The following is an 18254-nucleotide window of genomic DNA, read 5'->3' as shown; positions in this document are numbered from 1 at the left end:
CACAAATATTCCAAACAAAAAGTCTAGTAGAGAAAACAAAAATAGGTAAATAGCTCAACAAAAGAGAATTTAAAATCTTGACTTTTCCCGGCCGGTCAGTGTCCAGCATGCCACACACACATTGCTGTCCTCTTCATTCATGCAACTATTGTGAAGACCACGAACGCTCCATCCTTCATGAGACCAACAAAGTGATAGCTGGGGATTGACAAGGCGGCCGGCCAATGGTCCCAGCGTTGCCCACCAAGCCGCCGCCCTGCTGCTCGGCGGGGCCAGTGAGCGCGGCTGCGGTCTGCAGCGACTGGGCGGCGAGGGGCGGGCTCCGCTGTTGTTATGGCTTTGAGCAGGCGGCGTTTGCCTGTCAAACATGGCTTCGAGTGGCAATAGCGGTACCACGGGCTCCACTCTGCTGCAGCCCTTCAGTGAGGCCATTAACCTGTCCGTCGACCAGGTACGTGAAGCTCTGTGTGCCTTTTCACGGATGCTCCTTATGCCTGCTGCGCTCACTATCCCCGACCGTGAAAAGTTTGCAGAGCAGCCCGGCGCAAGTTGTGTGCTCGGCCCGGGGAGAGGGAGGAGGGGTAGCGGCAGCAACAGTAACAGGGACCTGGCTGGCAGCCCCGGAGCTTCGTTACAATGCTTCGCTTCGCCGGGCAATTAAATCTGATCGCATTTCAATTCGGCGTCCAATTATGTTTCGTTCCTCCTTGCAACCCCCTCTTTAAAAAAAACACAAAAGCTATGTCTAGGCGGGTTATTTGGTTTTGCATTTAAATATGGTAACGAGCTCAGGGCCGTCGCCGCCTGTACACGCTGCTCCTCCAGTTCACCTTGCACCCAGTTTGCTCAATGTGCGAAGTGCTCTTGTTTTGTTAGGAGATTTGTCTTTGTGTTTGGTTGCATGCTTTTTCAATGGGGTGGTGCGGTGCAGGAGGTGTCGGACATTTGGGTGTGCCACAGGACAGCACCACGGCACACTGGAATAGTTGCCACATCTGTAGATAATTAAAGTAAACGTAACCCATAAAGCTGTCGAGATGTTTCTCCTATCATTCATTAGCCACTTTTACTCCAAATGCTTCTCTTCGTGGCTCTTTCTCTTTTTGTAACGAGTACTTTCGCCGATTAATTTTAACTCTGGTTTAACTCCTGTCTTTACTTAAAACCTACACGCTAGCGCTGGCTAATGTTTGATTGTTAAAGTTTAGGATATGCCTAAGTTTAGAAATGTGACAAACTCAAACGTCAGTGATATTTTGAGGAAGTCTGGATGTTTCACTTTTAATGTTTTTGAAATTATATCTGCGTTAAACATTACAGTGTGGTAGCACATCTTGAAATATTGGGTAGAATAGTTTTTTAATTATTTACACATGCAAATGGTCCATTCAGTACCAGAAAAGTAATGTTCCCCTCCATCTTTTATTGTATTTTGCATTCCTAGGCTTATTATTCAAACCAGTATGGTCTAATGCCCAGGAGGGACTAAAACTTACATGTGTGTAGTTAAACACACTGATGCATGCTCACAATTGTATTTATTTTAGGAAAGTAACACACTCTACAGGAAGAACAATGATTTTTGTGTATGTAACCACATTTTCTATGTCTCTTGCATTCTTTGTCATTCCACCACAGGCCATCTGTTAAATTTGTATACATTGGGTATGCAGCAAAGAATTTCACTGTGCCTAGTCACATGTGACAATCAAGTATTCCATTCTATTTGATTTGATTACAAAAGTAACTTGGGCGCATCTGTTATGCATGGTATGTAATACCGATGTAATCAGTTATGCGGAAGGCTCTATTGTGTAAATAGCACCAGTATACCTCCACCTTTGTCACCTAGATTACACTGCCAGTGGCAGTTTTAATATTGTTGTTATACTGGTAGTTTAAATTAAGCCAGGTCAGTCAAACATTTAAAGGCACCTTGTGTGTTTTACTTTATTCATTCATGCGAAGTGGTTGTTTTGTTGGTTAAGTCGGATTTTATTGATCATCCTTAACTGCTCTTGAGAAGAGTACATTATCTAATGTGGAAATGATCAAGATGACTTCAGAGATGGCTGAATGATTTGTAGTGGAACAAAGAGCAAATATAATGTAACATCCTGTTTTTGTGACTTGCTTCGAAATGGCGCCTATCCATACTCTCCAGAGATGCTGCTGCCTGACCTGCCCCAGTTACTCCAGTACTTTGTCTTTTTTGTAAACCAACATCGGCAGTTCCTTGTGTTTACAATACTGGAATTAGTTGATTTGGAAAATCCCGTCAAGAGAGTCGAGAATATTTATTTGTCATGTATACCAAAACAGAACAATTGCATTCTTTCACACAGCAGCATTACAGGTCAGTAAACACATTACTCAATGGATAACACAATAAAACAAACAAGAACAAGGACAGGTAACTTGTTGCATTGCAAGTCCTTGACTGATATTGTGTCTCATGTTGGAAGAGCTGCACTCATTCAGGAAAGTAGTGAGTATTCCTCCACCCACCATATTTTGCCTTGTTGATTGTGGAAAGCCTCTGATCCATTACTATGGAATAATAAGGATTTGTCCTATTTCCACAGCTGCAATATTTGTGACTTGGTCAGTTATCTTTTTAGTTGTTAGGTTTTATTTTGTTACTTGTGGGTAGTGTTTTACATTGTGAAGAATTGAATTGTCAGCATCCAAACTCAAGAGGTTTATAAAATCACGAGGGACAGAGGTAAGGTAGATGGTCACTGTCTTTCTCCCAGGATAGGTTAGTTTAGTTTATTAAGGGTTTCGGTCCAAAACGTTGACTTTTTCCTTCGCTCCATAGATGCTGGTGCACCCGCTGAGTTTCTCCAGCTTTTTTGTGTACCTTCGATTTTCCAGCATCTGCAGTTCCTTCTTAAACACAACATATAGTGAACAACTAGTATCCAGTCAAAAAAAAGACTATACATAAATACAGTCAAGCCGTCCTAAGTGTAGTGGATAAAGGTACATTATTCTGTGTGTGATGCAACATTGATGTCCAATAAAGTCCGATTAGGTAGTTTAAGGGTCCAAAGACAATAGATAATAGGTGCAGGAGCAGGCCATTTGGCCCTTCGAGCCAGCACCACCATTGAATGTGATCATGGCTGATCAATCCCAATCAGTACCCCGCTCCTGCCTTCTCCCCATATCCCCTGACTCTGCTATTTTTAAGAGCCCTATCTAGCTCTCTCTTGAAAGCATCCAGAGAACCTGCCTCCACCGCCATCTGAGGCGGAGAATTCCACAGACTCACCACTCTCTGTGAGAAAAAGTGTTTCCTCGTCTCCGTTCTAAATGGCTTACTCCTTATTCTTAAACTCTGGCCCCTGGTTCTAGACTCCCCCAACATCGGGACTATGTTTCCTGTATCTAGCGTGTCCAAGCCCTTAACAATCGTATTTGTTTCAATGAGATACCCTCTCATCCTTCTAAACTCCATAGTGTACAAGCCCAGCTGCTCCATTCTCTCAGCACATGACAGTCCCGCCATCCCGGAAATTAACCTTGTAAACCTGCGCTGCACTCCCTCAATAGCAAGAATGAGGTAGATGGGAGGTCAGGACTGCACTCGAGCTGGTGAAAGGATGGTTCAGTTGCCTAATAACAGCTGGGAAGACACAGTTCCTGAATCTGGAGGTATGTGTTTTCAAACTTCTGTACCTCTTGCCCAGTGGGAGAGGGGGGAGGAGAGGGAGTGACCGAGGTGGGTGAGACTGGTCTTTGATTATTCTGGCGGCCTTGCCTTGCTGATGCAGCATGAAGTGTAGATGGAGATAATGGAATGGAGATAATGGATTGTGTGATGGTCTGGGATAGTTCATAATTGGAGTGTATAGGTTTATGGTGGGAGGGGAAAGATTGAAATGAAACCTGAGGGGTAATTTCTTCACACAGAATGTGGTTCATAAGGTACGAGCTGCCAGAGGAAGTGGGTACAATGGTGACATTTAAAAGGCATTTAGGCAGGTGCACGGATCGGAATTGTTTGGCGGGATAAGGCCCAAATACAGTTAAATGGGACCGGAAGCAAAGAGTAGGAGTGAACGGGTCCTTTTCAGAGTGGCAGGCAGTGGCGAGTGGAGTGCCGCAAGGCTCGGTGTTGGGGCCGCAACTGTTTACCATATATATTAATGATTTGGAAGAGGGAATTAGGAGCAACACTAGCAAGTTTGCGGATGACACAAAGCTGGAAGGCAGTGTGAACTGTGAAGAGGATGTTAGGAGGTTGCAGGGTGACCTGGACAGGTTAAGTGAGTGTGCAGATGCGTGGCAGATGCAGTATAATATAGATAAATGTGAGGTTATCCACTTTGGGGACAAAAACAAGGGGGCAGATTATTATCTCAATTGGGTTTAGGTTAGGTAAGGGGGAGGTGCAGCGAGACCTGGGCGTCCTTGTACACCGGTCACTGAAAGTTGGCTTACGGGTACAGCAGGCAGTGAAGAAAGCTAATGGAATATTGGCCTTCATAACAAGAGGATTTCAATATAGGAGTAAAGAGGTTCTTCTGCAGTTGTATAGGGCTCTGATGAGACCACATCTGGAGTATTGTGTACAGTTTTGGTCTCCTAATTTGAGGAAGGACATCCTTGTGATTGAGGCAGTGCAGCGTGGGTTCACGAGATTGATCCCTGGGATGGCGGGACTGTCATATGAGGAAAGATTGAAAAGACTAGGCTTGTATTCACTGGAGTTTAGAAGGATGAGGGGGTTCTTATAGAAACATATAAAATTATAAAAGGATTGTTCAAGCTAGATGCAGGAAAAATGTTCCCAATGTTGGACGAGTCCAGAACCAGGGGCCACAGTCTTAGAATAAAGGGGAGGTCATTTAAGACTGAGGTGAGAAAAAACGTTTTCATCCAGAGAGTTGTGAATTTATGGAATTCCCTGCCACAGAGGGCAGTGGAGGCCAAGTCACTGGATGGATTTAAGAGAGAGTTAGATAGAGCTCTAGGGGCTAGTGGAGTCAAGGGATATGGGGAGAAGGCAGGCACGGGTTATTGATAGTGGACTATCAGCCATGATCACAATGAATGGCGGTGCTGGCTCGAAGGGTCGAATGGCCCCCTCCTGCACCTATTTTCTATGTTTCTAAAACATGGTTGGTTTGCATAAGTTGAGGCACCCAATTATAATCTTATGCTGGAGGAAAGGTCATTGAAGGATGGTGTCCTGTGAAGCCACTGCATTTGATGTGATGAGGCGGAGTGGAGAGATATTTCCATCCTGAACCATCAGTCCACACGCCCAGTTTAGTTTTATTTTGATTTTTTTTTGGCGCCAGAGATGCCACTCCTCTGAATTCAGTTTCTGTAAATCGAGTTTTGGAACTGAGCTAACCAATCTGAATTCTGATTGAGCAATAGTAATCGCAGCCTGAATTTCCTTTCTGCAGCTGCATTGCCTATTGAATGACACCATGTATCACTTTGTTGATTTATCGTGGGCTGATTGAGTGGTATCTGGCTGGATTAGTTTTGAATTTTGTGTACCTGACATACTAAGGAAAGTTTACAATTTGTTGAGTCGATGCCAGTTTCATAATTGTACTGCAATTATTTATTTGATTTGTGGTGCTACTGGTTTCAGAGCACGTCTTCATCTCTGTAACTGGAATGTATTAAAAGCAGTACGTGTAGGAAGGAACTGCAGATGCTGGTTTACATCGAAGATAGACACAAAATGCATGAGTTACTCAGCGGGACAGGCAGCCTCTCTGGAGAGAAGGTATGGGTGACGTTTCGTGTCGAGACCCTTCAGACTGAGGAAGAGTCTCGTCCCGAAACGTCACCCATTCCTTCGCTCCATAGATGCTGCCTCACCCCCTGAGTTTCTCCAGCATTTTTGTCTACCTTCGATTTTCCCAGCATCTGCAGTTCCTTCTTAAACTAGGAAGAGGCTGAAACATTCTATTTTGCAGTTCTTCCTGAACATGGAAGAAATCTTACCTTTGAGTGTAAACTATCATTACTTTTCAGTATGAAATCTGACCACCATAACAGCCATAAACTGGTATAAATCTTACCTTTGGTTCTATGTTTGGCTCCTCCTTTGCAGAGAATGGGAATGTTCTTTGAGTCAGCTCATCCATCAGCTGATCTAGCACTCTGGTGCCAGGATAACAGCCTCCTCTTGAACATCAAAAAAACGAAGGAGCTGATCATGGACTTTAGGAGGGCACATCATCCGAGGACGTACACTTCTTTGAGGATAAATGGGGATCCTGTGGATAGGGTGAACTGTTTTAAATATCTGGGAGTCCACATCTCTGAGGATATGACATGGGCATCACATGCCTCAGCACTCGTGAGTAAGGCAAGGCAGCGCCTTTACCACCTCAGGCAATTGAGGAAATTCAGAGTGTCTCCGAGGATCCTCCAGTGCTTCTACGCAGCGGCGGTGGAAAGCATCTTGTCCGGGAACATTACCATTGGTTTGGGAATTGCTCTGCCAAGGACAAGAAGGCTCTGCAGAGAGTAGTGCGTTCGGCCGAACGCACTATGGGAACTTCACTTGACCCCCTGCAGGAACTATACATCAGGAGGTGCAACTCCAGAGCCAACAATATCATGAGAGACCCCTTCCACCCCTGCAACGGACTGTTCCAGCTGCTACGGTCAGGCAAACGCCTCCGTTGCCATGCGGTGAGAACAGAGAGGTTGAGAAGGAGTTTCTTCTCAGAGGCCATTCGGACTGTAAACGCCTATCTCACCAGGGACTAACTTTACTGAACGTTTTTCCTTCCATTATTTATTATGTAAAGGTATATGTGTGTTATGATTGTGTTTATAGTTTGTTCGGTTGTTTGGTTGTTTGTCTTTTGCACAAAAGTCCGCGAGCATTGCCACTTTCATTTCACTGCACATCTCGTATGTGTATGTGACAAATAAACATGACTTGACTTGACTTGACTTGTGGATTCATTGTTCATCATGATTCATAATGATTCTGCAGAAATACAGGCGTTTAATATCATCTTTTGGTCATGGGATAATTTCCCCCCCCCCCCCCCATCTTATCACGCCACATCCATGATGCACAGTTGTAGCACATTTAACACTTTCTGCCGATGTTGCTGTGGAACAATCATTGAATCATTGTTGGTTCCCTTGGTTGGGGTAATGGCCGTGTGAAGGATATGCCTTGCCATGAGGTTAAGAGTTATTTGTGGAATATAGATTTTCTGCATGGCCCACCATGATACTGAAAGATACTGCACTATTAAATCTGTTCGGAACCAAAAGATTTAGCATGCTGGTGGTGATTTTTTTTTATTAATCAAAATAAACTTTATTCAAGTAAAAAATACATACAATCCAAGAACCGTGCAAATTTTTTATCCTGGCATTCTAGACAGACATTCAATGCTGTGTACACAAATCGCACAATTTTAGCCCACACCCTTGCTACTCATGGGGCCCCCTGGCATGAAATCTCTTCCCTTATTTTGATGGGGGGGGATCTCCGCTACGCCCTTACCCCCCTCCCTCCCCTTGTCTAGCAGCAGAAGGGCCATGGACTGCAGCCCTCCCCCACAGAGCCTTGGCGTTGGCTGCACCAAGCTTCAGTGCGTTCCTCAGCACGTACTCCTGCAGTCTGCAGTCGGCAACATCCCCCGACAGTCATATAATTTGCTGGGAGGTCAACAAAGCTTGGGCAGACCAAAGGTTGACTGAGTTGATGATCTTCCAGCGGCCTGTTAATTAAAAAAAAATAAACAAAAATAGATGTAATCAATTATTGCAATATTATATACAATACCACCCAGACGTGGACATAACCTGCAGCATACTGGTGGTGCTTTTTTTACATTTCAAAATATACTTTATTCGAGAAATAGATATATCAAATACATGATCCTTACCAGACTCCACCTGACATTCTCGGAGGCGATATAGTGCCCTCCATAATGTTTGAGCCATAGACCCAATTTATTGAATAATTTATTCATTTGCCTCTGACTTCCATAATTTGAGATTTGTAATATTAAAAAAATCACACGTGTTTAAAGTGCACATAGTCAGATTTTATTGGGGTCTTTTTTTATACATTTTGGTTTTACCATGTAGAAATTACAGCTGTGTTTATACTCAGTTCCCCCCCCCCCCCCCCCCCTGCCCCGTCCCCCCTCCTTTTTTCAGGGCACCATAATGTTTGGGACACACGACTTCACAGGAGTTTGTAATTGCTCAGGTGTGTTTAAATGCCTCCTCAATGCAGGTATAAAAGAGCTCTCAGTACCTAATCTTTCCCCCAGTCTTTCCATCACCTTTGGGAAATTTTGTATTGCTGTTTATCAACATGAGGACCAAAGTTGTGCCAGTGCGAGTCAAAGAAGCCATTATGAGACTGAGAAACAAGAATAAAACTGTTAGAGACATCAGCCAAACCTTAGGCTTACCAAATTCAACTGTTTGGAACACCATTAAGAAGAAAGAGCTTATTATGAGCTTACTATGAGCTCACTAATCGCAAAGGGACTGGCAGGCCAAGGAAGGCCTCCACAGCTGATGACAGAAGAATTATTTCTCTTATAAAGAAAGCTCCTCAAACACCTGTCCGACAGATCAGAAACAATCTTCAGGAGTCGGGTGTGGATTTGTCAATGACCACTGTCCGTAGAAGACAGAAATAAATAGAGGCTACACTGCAAGATGCAAAAAAATGGTTAGTTCCTTCTGGGTGGGGAGGGTGAAGAGCAGCTGCACCTTCAGCAGCGACAGAGGAGCTTCGTTCCCCTTCTCCCGGAAGTCTTGCATCAGCAACTGCCATCCCGTTGGATACTTGAAAGTGACATCAGTATCCATTACAATGGAAGTCCTGGAGACAGTAAATGTCCTCGGCCTCAAATTTGCAGGCCCCCAGCAAGACCTTCCTGACGAACAGGCCCCGTGAGAAGGGAGTCGCCTCACTTGGGTCCTTCATGCTCACTCTCAGGGATATCCTCCCGCTCCATTTGCTGCTGCCATTCTGACTGGGTGAGGTGTTAGGTTGGTTAACCAACCAGCATGAATCCACCTCTAAGCCAGCAACTGACAGACTCCTGGTCAACAACGTGATCTCCAATTTCAATCCGTCCTTGATCCGCGTTCCTTGTCCTGGGAGAACCGCCAGAACTGTTCTGATAAGAACAGACACTGCACTTGATCTTGGCCAAGCAAGCGTCCTACAGTGGTGAGGTGAAAACTCTGCACTGACTGACTCACTGCATGTACTGTGATAACTCCCATTTCAGTCAGGGACAGCCTTGTGTGATGAATGGATTATTGAAGATATGGGAACATAGATTTTCTTTCCCTTTTAAACCTGCCACAAACATGGCGTGGCAGTTATGCCCTTCAGAATTGGTTATTGACTAACTCAGTCAGAGTGCTGCTATTGAACCCCTCCTGTATTGATAATTCTTTCAGCTTTATTTCTCATTACCTGGCCCTTCCCGAGTGTTGTGATTTGCCAGTTAATGGCTGTTATGGAGATGGTCAGATATCATAGTGAAAAGTAATGATAGATTCTGCTCGTAGGAGCTATTATCTGCACATACTTCTTGGAGTATAGACATTGACAGTTATCTACTCATATGTGTGCTGTTTCATCACTGATGGGAATCAGCCAGGTCTGCATTGTTGTGTGGATGTGAGATATTGGCTTATGGCCTTTAGACCTCACGGATACAGTTTGGGAACAGGCACTTCAGCCCACCAAATCTGTGCCGACCGGCGATCACCCTGTACACTAACACAATCCCACACACATCGGACAATTTTACCAATGGCCAATTAACCTACAAACCTGTATGTCTTTGGAGTGTGGGAGCAAACTGGAGCACCCAGTAAAAATCCACTTGATCACGGGAACAATGTACAAACTCCGTACAGACAGCACCCGTAGTCAGGATCGAACCTGGTCTCTGGTGCTGTAAGGCAGCAACTCCACCACTGTGCCACTGTGCTGCCCTGAGTGGTGTTTTCAGGAGTTGTTTGTGAACCAGATAAGATAAATTGTGAGATTTTCATTCCGAAAGGACAAGAGAAGCAATTACGTTTTTGTTTTTTTTTAAACACTGGTAGCTCCATAATTGTTGCTTCTCTTGGAATAAAATATTAGCACTGTCTTCCAGAACAGCATTTAGATTTGCACTTGTTAGACCTTATAAATACCTCGTATAAATACTGTGTAAATGTTTGTAAGCAAGAAAGGGATTTGTTACTGTTTTGTCACTTAATGTGTAAGGAATCAAAATAACCTAAGAGACTGCTGAAAGACTTTTATTGGAGCAAAGAGCAAAAAATAACTCTACTTGTGTGGCTGGATTCGTATTTCAGAGTGTGCACTTATTCAATAGCTTGCATCCAAGTTGTATTGCGTTTATTTTATACGAGTTAGCAATAAATTAAAACTTTATCCTTAATCTTTAACTCCGAATAAGTCTGGGTGTTGAGTACCTGTTAGTTAACATGACTGAATAATTCAGGAATGCATTTTTAATGCATTCATCTTGAGCAACTTTGTACTTTTATTCATATAATAGGTAAACGCATTCTTTTTTTTGTTGCATTCATCGTGAGGAAAAGGATATATTCTTTGAGAAGATGAGTTTCGGGTCAGGTCGGGGGAGTTCCCACCCTGCCACGGGTACCATGTTATCCTGTGCTACCTGCTCCATGGTCGAATAGTCGGCGACTAAACCATCTCCCCACCTGGTTTGCCAGGTGAGAAAGGAGCTGTGGACCCCCAGCAGGACCAAATACAAGACCTGTCAAAGGGCGGATGAGCTTCTAGCGAGTCAACCGCCATCCACACTTCAGTAGAAGTTGTGATCACTGTCGTACATAGCATTGTAAGGAATGATGATAAAGCACACACACGCCAAAATCCTATATTCCAAGTCAAGTCAAGAGAGTTTATTGTCATGTGTCCCAGTTGGGACAATGAAATTCTTGCTTGCTGCAGCACAACAGAGTATTGTAAGCATGAATACAGAACAGTTCAGTGTGTCTTTATAGCATAGACCATATATATATATATACACTGTAGATTGATGATGCATGTCAACCAATCACACACAAGCCAGCATCACTAACTCCACCCCACTGTTACACTTATACTAACACGGCAGTGCTGATTAAAGATGAATTTAAATCACAATCTGTGTCTGGTTTACGTCTACATGTTGTCAGAAGTGGGATCAGAATTCTTAGCAGTAGCATGCTGTAACGAGTAAACAGTCGGATCCTCTTGCGAATTAATTGGGCTATGTTCGGGGATGGATTCTAGCTGGCATTGAGTGAGACTGTTATTGTCTCGTTGCAAAAAATTGAGATTAGACTTGGAGCCGGGCGAATTCTTCCCACGGGCCTGACTTGCTGCCCGACATGCAGATGCAAAGTGGTTTAACTTTTTACAGTAATTGCATGATTTCCCAAATGCAGGATAAGCTGATTGTCTGCTGTGTAAGTAATTGCAGTTAAGACATCTCTTCTGAGGATCGCTGTGAGCCGCCTGGCTTGCTTGGGTCATGAATCGCCTGTATCTGTGTTAGCTCGCTGCCTAGTGAAGCCCGTCAGATTGATGGATTTGGTTTCGTGCGGACCGTCTAGAGGGTCGATAAATTCTGCTGTTCTGCATGCGTGTACTGCCTCTTCTAATGTTAAGTCTGCCCTTCTCTGAAGCTCTGATCTGAGCTTTTGGTCGCTCATGCCATTCACTAGAATGTCCCTCGTTAACTGATCAGTTAGCTGGTCAGCCGGCATATCTTGGAATCGGCTTCGCTGGGCCATATTCTTCAAATCTGAGATAAACGAGTCTACTCGTTCGCCAGGGAGCTGACGACCAGAGAAGAACCTTACCCTGTCCAAAATGTGATTTGAGGGCAGGTCACAGATCTGGCTCAGTTTATGTAGCAGGACATTGGGGTAGTCGGGGGATTCAGCTGGAGTTATTACCTGGTCGTTGGCACCGAGGGCAGCCGGAGCATAGCGGAATGTTCTGGATCGTCGAATGGCATCTGGTCCCACAAGGTTAAGTAGAAGGGAGGACTTGACAGCGTCTGGTTCATTTCGGTGTGCAATGTTCATGTAGTGTCGGTAGTCAATTCCAAATGTGGCCCAACGTTCACCGATATCCGCATCAAAGACTAGTGGGTCAGGCTTTCGACAAGAAGAGGCCATCATAAAGCAAAATAAAAACTCACAAAAATGATAAAAGAAACCCGATATAAATAATCAGATAAAGTGCAATAGGGTGTTATAGTTCACAAGGTACACAAAAATGCTGGAGAAACTCAGCGGGTGCAGCAGCATCTATGGAGCGAAGGAAATAGGCAACGTTTTGGGCCGAAACCCTTCTTCAGACTGATGGGTGTGCGGGGGAGGCGGGGAGAAGAAAGGAAAAAGGAGGAGGAGGAGCCTGAGGGCTGAGGGAGAGGTAGGAAGGGGAGGAGACGGCAAGGGCTAACGAAATTGTGAGAATTCAATGTTCATGCCACCAGGATGCAGACTCCCCAAGCGGAATATGAGGAGCTGTTCCTCCAATTTCCGGTGTTGCTCACTCTGGCCGTGGAGGAGGCCCAGGACAGAGAGGTCGGATACGGAATGGGAGGGGGAGTTGAAGTGCAGAGCCACCGGGAGGTCAGGTTGGTTAATGCGGACCGAGCAGAGGTGTTCGGCGAAACGATTGCCAAGCCTACGCTTGGTCTCACCGATATAGATCAGCTGACATCTAGAGCAGCAGATGCAATAGATGAGGTTGGAGGAGGTGCAGGTGAACCTCTGTCGCACCTGGAACGACTGCTTGGGTCCTTGAATGGAGTCGAGGGGGGAGGTAAAGCGACAAGTGTAGCATCACTTACGGTTGCAAGGGAAAGTGCCCGGGGAAGGGGTGGTGCGGGAGGGAAGGGAAGAATTGACAAGGGAGTTACGGAGGGAGCGGTCTTTGCGGAAGGCAGACAGGGGGGGAGATGGGAAGATGTGGCAAGTGGTGGGGTCATAAGTGGCGGAGGTGGCGAAACTGACGGAAGAATATTTGTTGTATGTGTCGGCTAGTGGGGTGAAAGGTGAGGACATTTGCGATGCCCTGTTTGATGGCTGTGGGGTAGCAGCTGTTCCTGAACCTGGATGTACCAGATTTCAGGCTCCTGTACCTTCTACCTGATGGCAGTGGCGAGATGAGTGGGTGGCCAGGATGGTGTGGGTGGCCAGGATGATGTTGGCAGCCTTTTTGAGGCAGCGACTGCGATATATCCCTTCGATGGTGGGGAGGTCAGAGCCGATGATGGACTGGGCAGTGGTCACAACTTTCTGCATTCTTTTCCGCTCCTGGACGATCAAGGAGCCACGATGCAACCTGTCAGCATGCTCTCTACTGTGCACCTGTAGAAGTTCGAGAGAGTCCTCTTTGACATACCGACTCTCCGTAATCTTCTCAGGAAGTAGAGGCGCTGATGTGCTTTCTTTATAATTGCATCAGTGTGCTGTGACCAGGAGAGATCTTAGGAAATATGCACGCCCAGGAATTTGAAGTTCTTGACCCTTTCCACCATTGTCTCGTTGATATAAACGGGATTCTGGGTCCCTATCCTACCCATTCCAAAGTCCACAATCAGTTCCTTGGTTTTGCTGGTGTTGAGAGCCAGGTTGTTGTGCTGGCACCATTTGGTCAATCGGTCGATCTTACTTATATACTCTGACTCATCACCATCAGTGATTCGTTCCACAACAGTGGTGTCTTTGGCAAACTTGATGATGGAGTTCGCACTATGTCCGGCTACACAGTCATGAGTATAGAGTGAGTACAGCAGGGGGCTGAGCACGCAGCCTTGAGGTGCTCCCGTGCTGATTGTTATCGAGGATGACACATTTCCACCAATACAGACAGACTGCGGTCTGTGGATAAGGAATTGGAGGATCCAATTGCAGAGGGATGTGCAGAGACCCAGATCTGAGAGCTTGGTAACCAGCTTGGAGCGGATGATAGTGTTAAACACCAAGCTGTAGTCAATGAATAACAGCCTGACATATGAGTTTTTGTTGTCCAAGTAATAATAATAATAATAAATTTTATTTATGGGCGCCTTTCAAGAGTCTCAAGGACACCTAGTAGTCCAGAGCAGAGTGGAGAGCCAGTGAGATCGCATCCACCGTTGATCTGTTGTGGCGGTAAGCGAACTGCAGTGGGTCGAGGTTGGTCCGCACAGGTTTTTAGAACACGACCGGGTATACCATCAGCTCCAGCAGCGGAAGTCCGCAGGAACTGGAGGACAGATGTGCGGTGCCCCTCTCACTGTTCCCAGCACCACTGTGTTGTTAATGTTTTCAATGATGATGAATGAATGAGTTACTCAAGCACTTTGTGTATTATATGAGAAGAATATTTGTCATCTGTTGCCCTTTTGAATATTGTATATATGCTTATCAGGGCATTCAGCTGAATGTAATAACTCTTCAGTTTGTTTTAAGCATCTCAATTGCAGTGAATATTGCATAATGATTAAATTCAGATTGCCTTGCAAAGTGCAATCACAAGAGGGGTTACCTTTTCAGTTTTAACCCTTCTCACCAAGGTAGTAGCTGCCCTTCAGTTGGCCCATATCATTTCTTTTGAAATACAATCAATATTAATTCAAAGGTTCAAAGGTTCAAAGGTTATTTATTGGTCACATACACCTAGGTGTAGTGAAATGCTTCTTGGTGTGAATCATTTGAGTGCCACATGAAAGTAATACATTTTTATTTTTACTGAGTGTTTAAAACTATTTTTGCACTATTTTTGCACCTCTCTTTCCCCTCCTACCCTACCCTACCCAAAATCCAACTCAATGTGGAATATGTGGGTGCTGGGAGTAATTCATTGTTCAGGATACTGGCACAGAAATAGATAACAGAGGACTTGAGTTGAAAGGCATATATCTTGTAAGTGTAAGATAGACACAAAATGCTGGAATAACTCAGCGGGACAGGCAGCATCTCTGGAGAGTAGGAATGGGTGATGGTTCAGGTCGAGACCCTTCTTCAGACTGATCATGCTGAGTTACTCCAGCATTTTGTGCCTATCTTCAATTTAAACCAGCATCTGCAGTTCTTTCCTACATATCTTGTAAGTGTGTTCATAAATGTGCATTATTTCAAATTGCTACAATATATTAACAAGAGTCTGCCATTTGATTATAGTCAGTGAATAATCTATTCAGTTACATTTTACACTGAAGCTGCTTTTTTAATGGTGAAGCATCCACTTTACCTCTATCTAAATGCAATTTATCAACTTGAGCAGGTTTATTCTTTCTCATTATTTGGGTGGGAGGCAACCGAGCATTTTGTGAAGGCTGCAATTCTTCATTCTGTTCAATGTTGATTTTAAAATTTGCATTGTTATGTTATTCTAAAGAGATAAAATATGAAATATTTAATCAGTGTAGTTTACATCTGATTTAAAATCTTTCTGTGCATACAGTGCCCTCCATAATGTTTGTGACAAAGGCCCATCATTTATTTATTTGCCTCTGTACTCCACAATTTGAGGATTGTAATAGAAAAAAAATCACATGTGGTGAAAGTGCACATTGTCAGATTTAATAAAGGCCATTTTATACATTTTGGTTTCACCATGTAAAAATTACAGCTGTGTTTATACGTAGTTCCCCCATTTCAGGGCACCATAATGTTTGGGACACATGGCATCACGGGCGTTTGTAATTGTTCAGGTGTGTTTAACTGCCTCCTTAATGCGGGTATAAGAGAGCTCTCAGCACTTAGTCTTTGATTCAGTCTTTCCATCACCTTTGGAAACTTTTATTGCTGTTTATCTACATGAGGACCAAAGTTGTGCCAATGAAAGTCAAAGAACCCATTATGTGACTGAGAAACAAGAATAAAACTGTTATAGAGACATCAGCCAAATCTCAGGCTTACCAAAATCAACTGTTTGGAACATAATTAAGAAGAAAGAGAGCACTGGTGAGCTTACTAATCGCAAAGGGACTGACTAGCCAAGGAAGACCTCCACAGCTGATGACAGAAGAATTCTCTCCATAACAAAGCTAAATCTCCAAACACCTGTCCGACAGATCAGGAGTCAGGTGTGGATTTGTCAATGAGCACTGTCCACAGAAGACTTCATGAACAGAAACTACAGAGGTAACACTGCAAGATGCAAACCACTGGTTAGCTGCAAAAATAGGATGGCCAGGTTACAGTTTGCCAAGAAGTACTTAAAGGAGCAACCACAGTTCTGGAAAAAGGTCTTGTGGACAGATGAGATGAAGATTAATTTATATCAGAGTGATGGCAAGAGCAAAATATGGAGGAGAGAAGGAACTGCCCAAGATCCAAAGCATATCACCTCATCTGTGAAACATGGTGGTGGAGGTGTTATGGCCTGGGCATGTATGGCTGCTGAAGGTACTGGCTCACTTATCTTCATTGATGTTACAACTGCTGATGGTAGTAGCATAATGAATTCTGAAGTGTATAGACACATCCTATCTGCTCAAGTTCAAACAAATGCCTCAACTCATTGGCCGATTCATTCCAAAGAAAGACAATGATCCCAAACATACTGCTAAAGGAATAAAGGAGTTTTTCAAAGCTAAAACACGGTAATTTCTTGAGTGGCCAAGTCAATTACCCGATCTGAACTCAATTGAGCATACTTTTTATATGTTGAAGAGAAAACTGAAGGGGACTAGCCCCTAAAACAAGCATAAGCTAAAGATGGCTGCAATACAGGCCTGGCAGAGCATCACCAGAGAAGACACTCAGCAACTGGTGATGTCCATGAATTGCAGACTTCAAGCACTCATCGCATGCAGAGGATATGCAACAAAATACTAAACATAACTACTTTCATTTACATGACATTTCAGTGTCCCAAACATTATAGTGCCCTGAAATGGGGGGACTATGTATAAACACTGCTGTAATTTCTACTTTAACCACATGTGATTTTTTTTCTTTTTTTTTTTCTTTTCTTTTTCTATTACTTATTGCTAATTGTGGAGTACAGAGGCAAATAAATAAATGATGGGTCTTTGTCCCAAATATTGTGGAGGGCACTGTATATGGATGAAAATAGTTGATTATTTGTTATCATGCTTTTCACAAATGGATTCAAGTGCCATTAAAAGTCTTCGTGCAACAAACTGTTTTTGATTCCCTGAAAATCTACTTTCTTAATTTCCATGCAATCATTCTATTTATTCGCTTGGGTTTATTATTAGAGCTTGGGTTGAGTGGCTGAATGTTGAACAGCAGAAAGTCATTCACCGAGTAGTAAAATTTAATGCGATTTGTATTTTGCATTTACAAACCAGGTGGGCAAAGGCAAAATCTAGAAATTTGTCCCGATGAGGTGATTACTCTTTTATTCGTACGGGTGTGGGGGTTGGCGTAAGGAACTGAGGTCAAATATAGATTCCACACCCATCTCCAGATAACACACTCTGCAATTGTCACATCTCTTTAAAAACATGTAGCAGATGAGATGATTGATGGGATGAGTTGTTTAAGAAGGAACTGCAGATGCGGGAAAATCGAAGGTACACAAAAAGTGCACTCCATTCCCTCCCTCCCTCCTTGCTCCCTTCCTCCACCCTAGCTGTTTGACCAGTTCCACCTTTACCTGCAACCGCAGAAGATGCAATACCTGTCGCTATACCTCTGCCCTCGACTCTGTCCTGGGACCCCGACAATCCTTTCAGGTTAGGCAGAGGTTCACTTGCACCTCATCCAAGCTCATCTACTGTATCTGTTGTTCAAGATGTGGACTCTTATACATCGGCGAGACCAAACGCAGACTAGGCGATCGTTTCGCTGAACACCTTCGCGCGATCCGCCTGAACCAACCTGATCTCCCTACACTTTCATTCTCCTTCCCATTCCTACACAGACCTTTGTGTCTTAGGTCTCCTCCATTGCCAGTGAGGCTAAACGTAAATTGGAGGAACAGCATCTCATATTTTGCTTGGGAAACTTACAGCCCAGTGGTATGAATATTGATTTCTCTCACTTCAGGTAGCCCTGGCATTCCCTCTCTCTATCCCTCCCCCACCCAAGTTGCACTAGCTTCTTTTTTTAACCCTACAAAGCTAACAATGGTCTGTTTCCTTTATCATTGCTACTTTTTTTGCATATCTTTCATTCATTGCTCTTTATCTCTCCACATCACCGTCTATATCTCATGTTTCCCTTATCCCGAACCAGTCTGAAGAAGGGTCTCGACCCGAAACGTCACG

At 44.1% G+C, this 18254-nt stretch overlaps 1 protein-coding gene across 2 annotated transcripts in view; it reads left to right on the top strand.

The window, feature by feature from the left end:
* Positions 1-209: 209 nt before the first annotated feature.
* mboat2 (membrane bound O-acyltransferase domain containing 2) overlaps positions 210-18254 on the top strand; it is a 136902-nt gene continuing 118857 nt past the window's right edge. Inside the window, exon 1 of one of the 2 annotated variants that reach the window (XM_033021639.1) lies at positions 210-451. In XM_033021639.1, coding sequence (XP_032877530.1) covers positions 225-451 — 227 coding nt within the window. In that variant the 5' untranslated portion in view covers positions 210-224. The remainder of the gene's footprint in view (positions 452-18254) is intronic. The other variant, XM_033021638.1, reaches the window with a different exon arrangement.

The sequence above is a fragment of the Amblyraja radiata genome, chromosome 5, assembly GCF_010909765.2.
Source record: "Amblyraja radiata isolate CabotCenter1 chromosome 5, sAmbRad1.1.pri, whole genome shotgun sequence".
In the NCBI taxonomy this organism is placed as follows: Eukaryota; Metazoa; Chordata; class Chondrichthyes; order Rajiformes; family Rajidae; genus Amblyraja; species Amblyraja radiata.
This window is presented reverse-complemented; position numbering and strand designations above follow the sequence as displayed.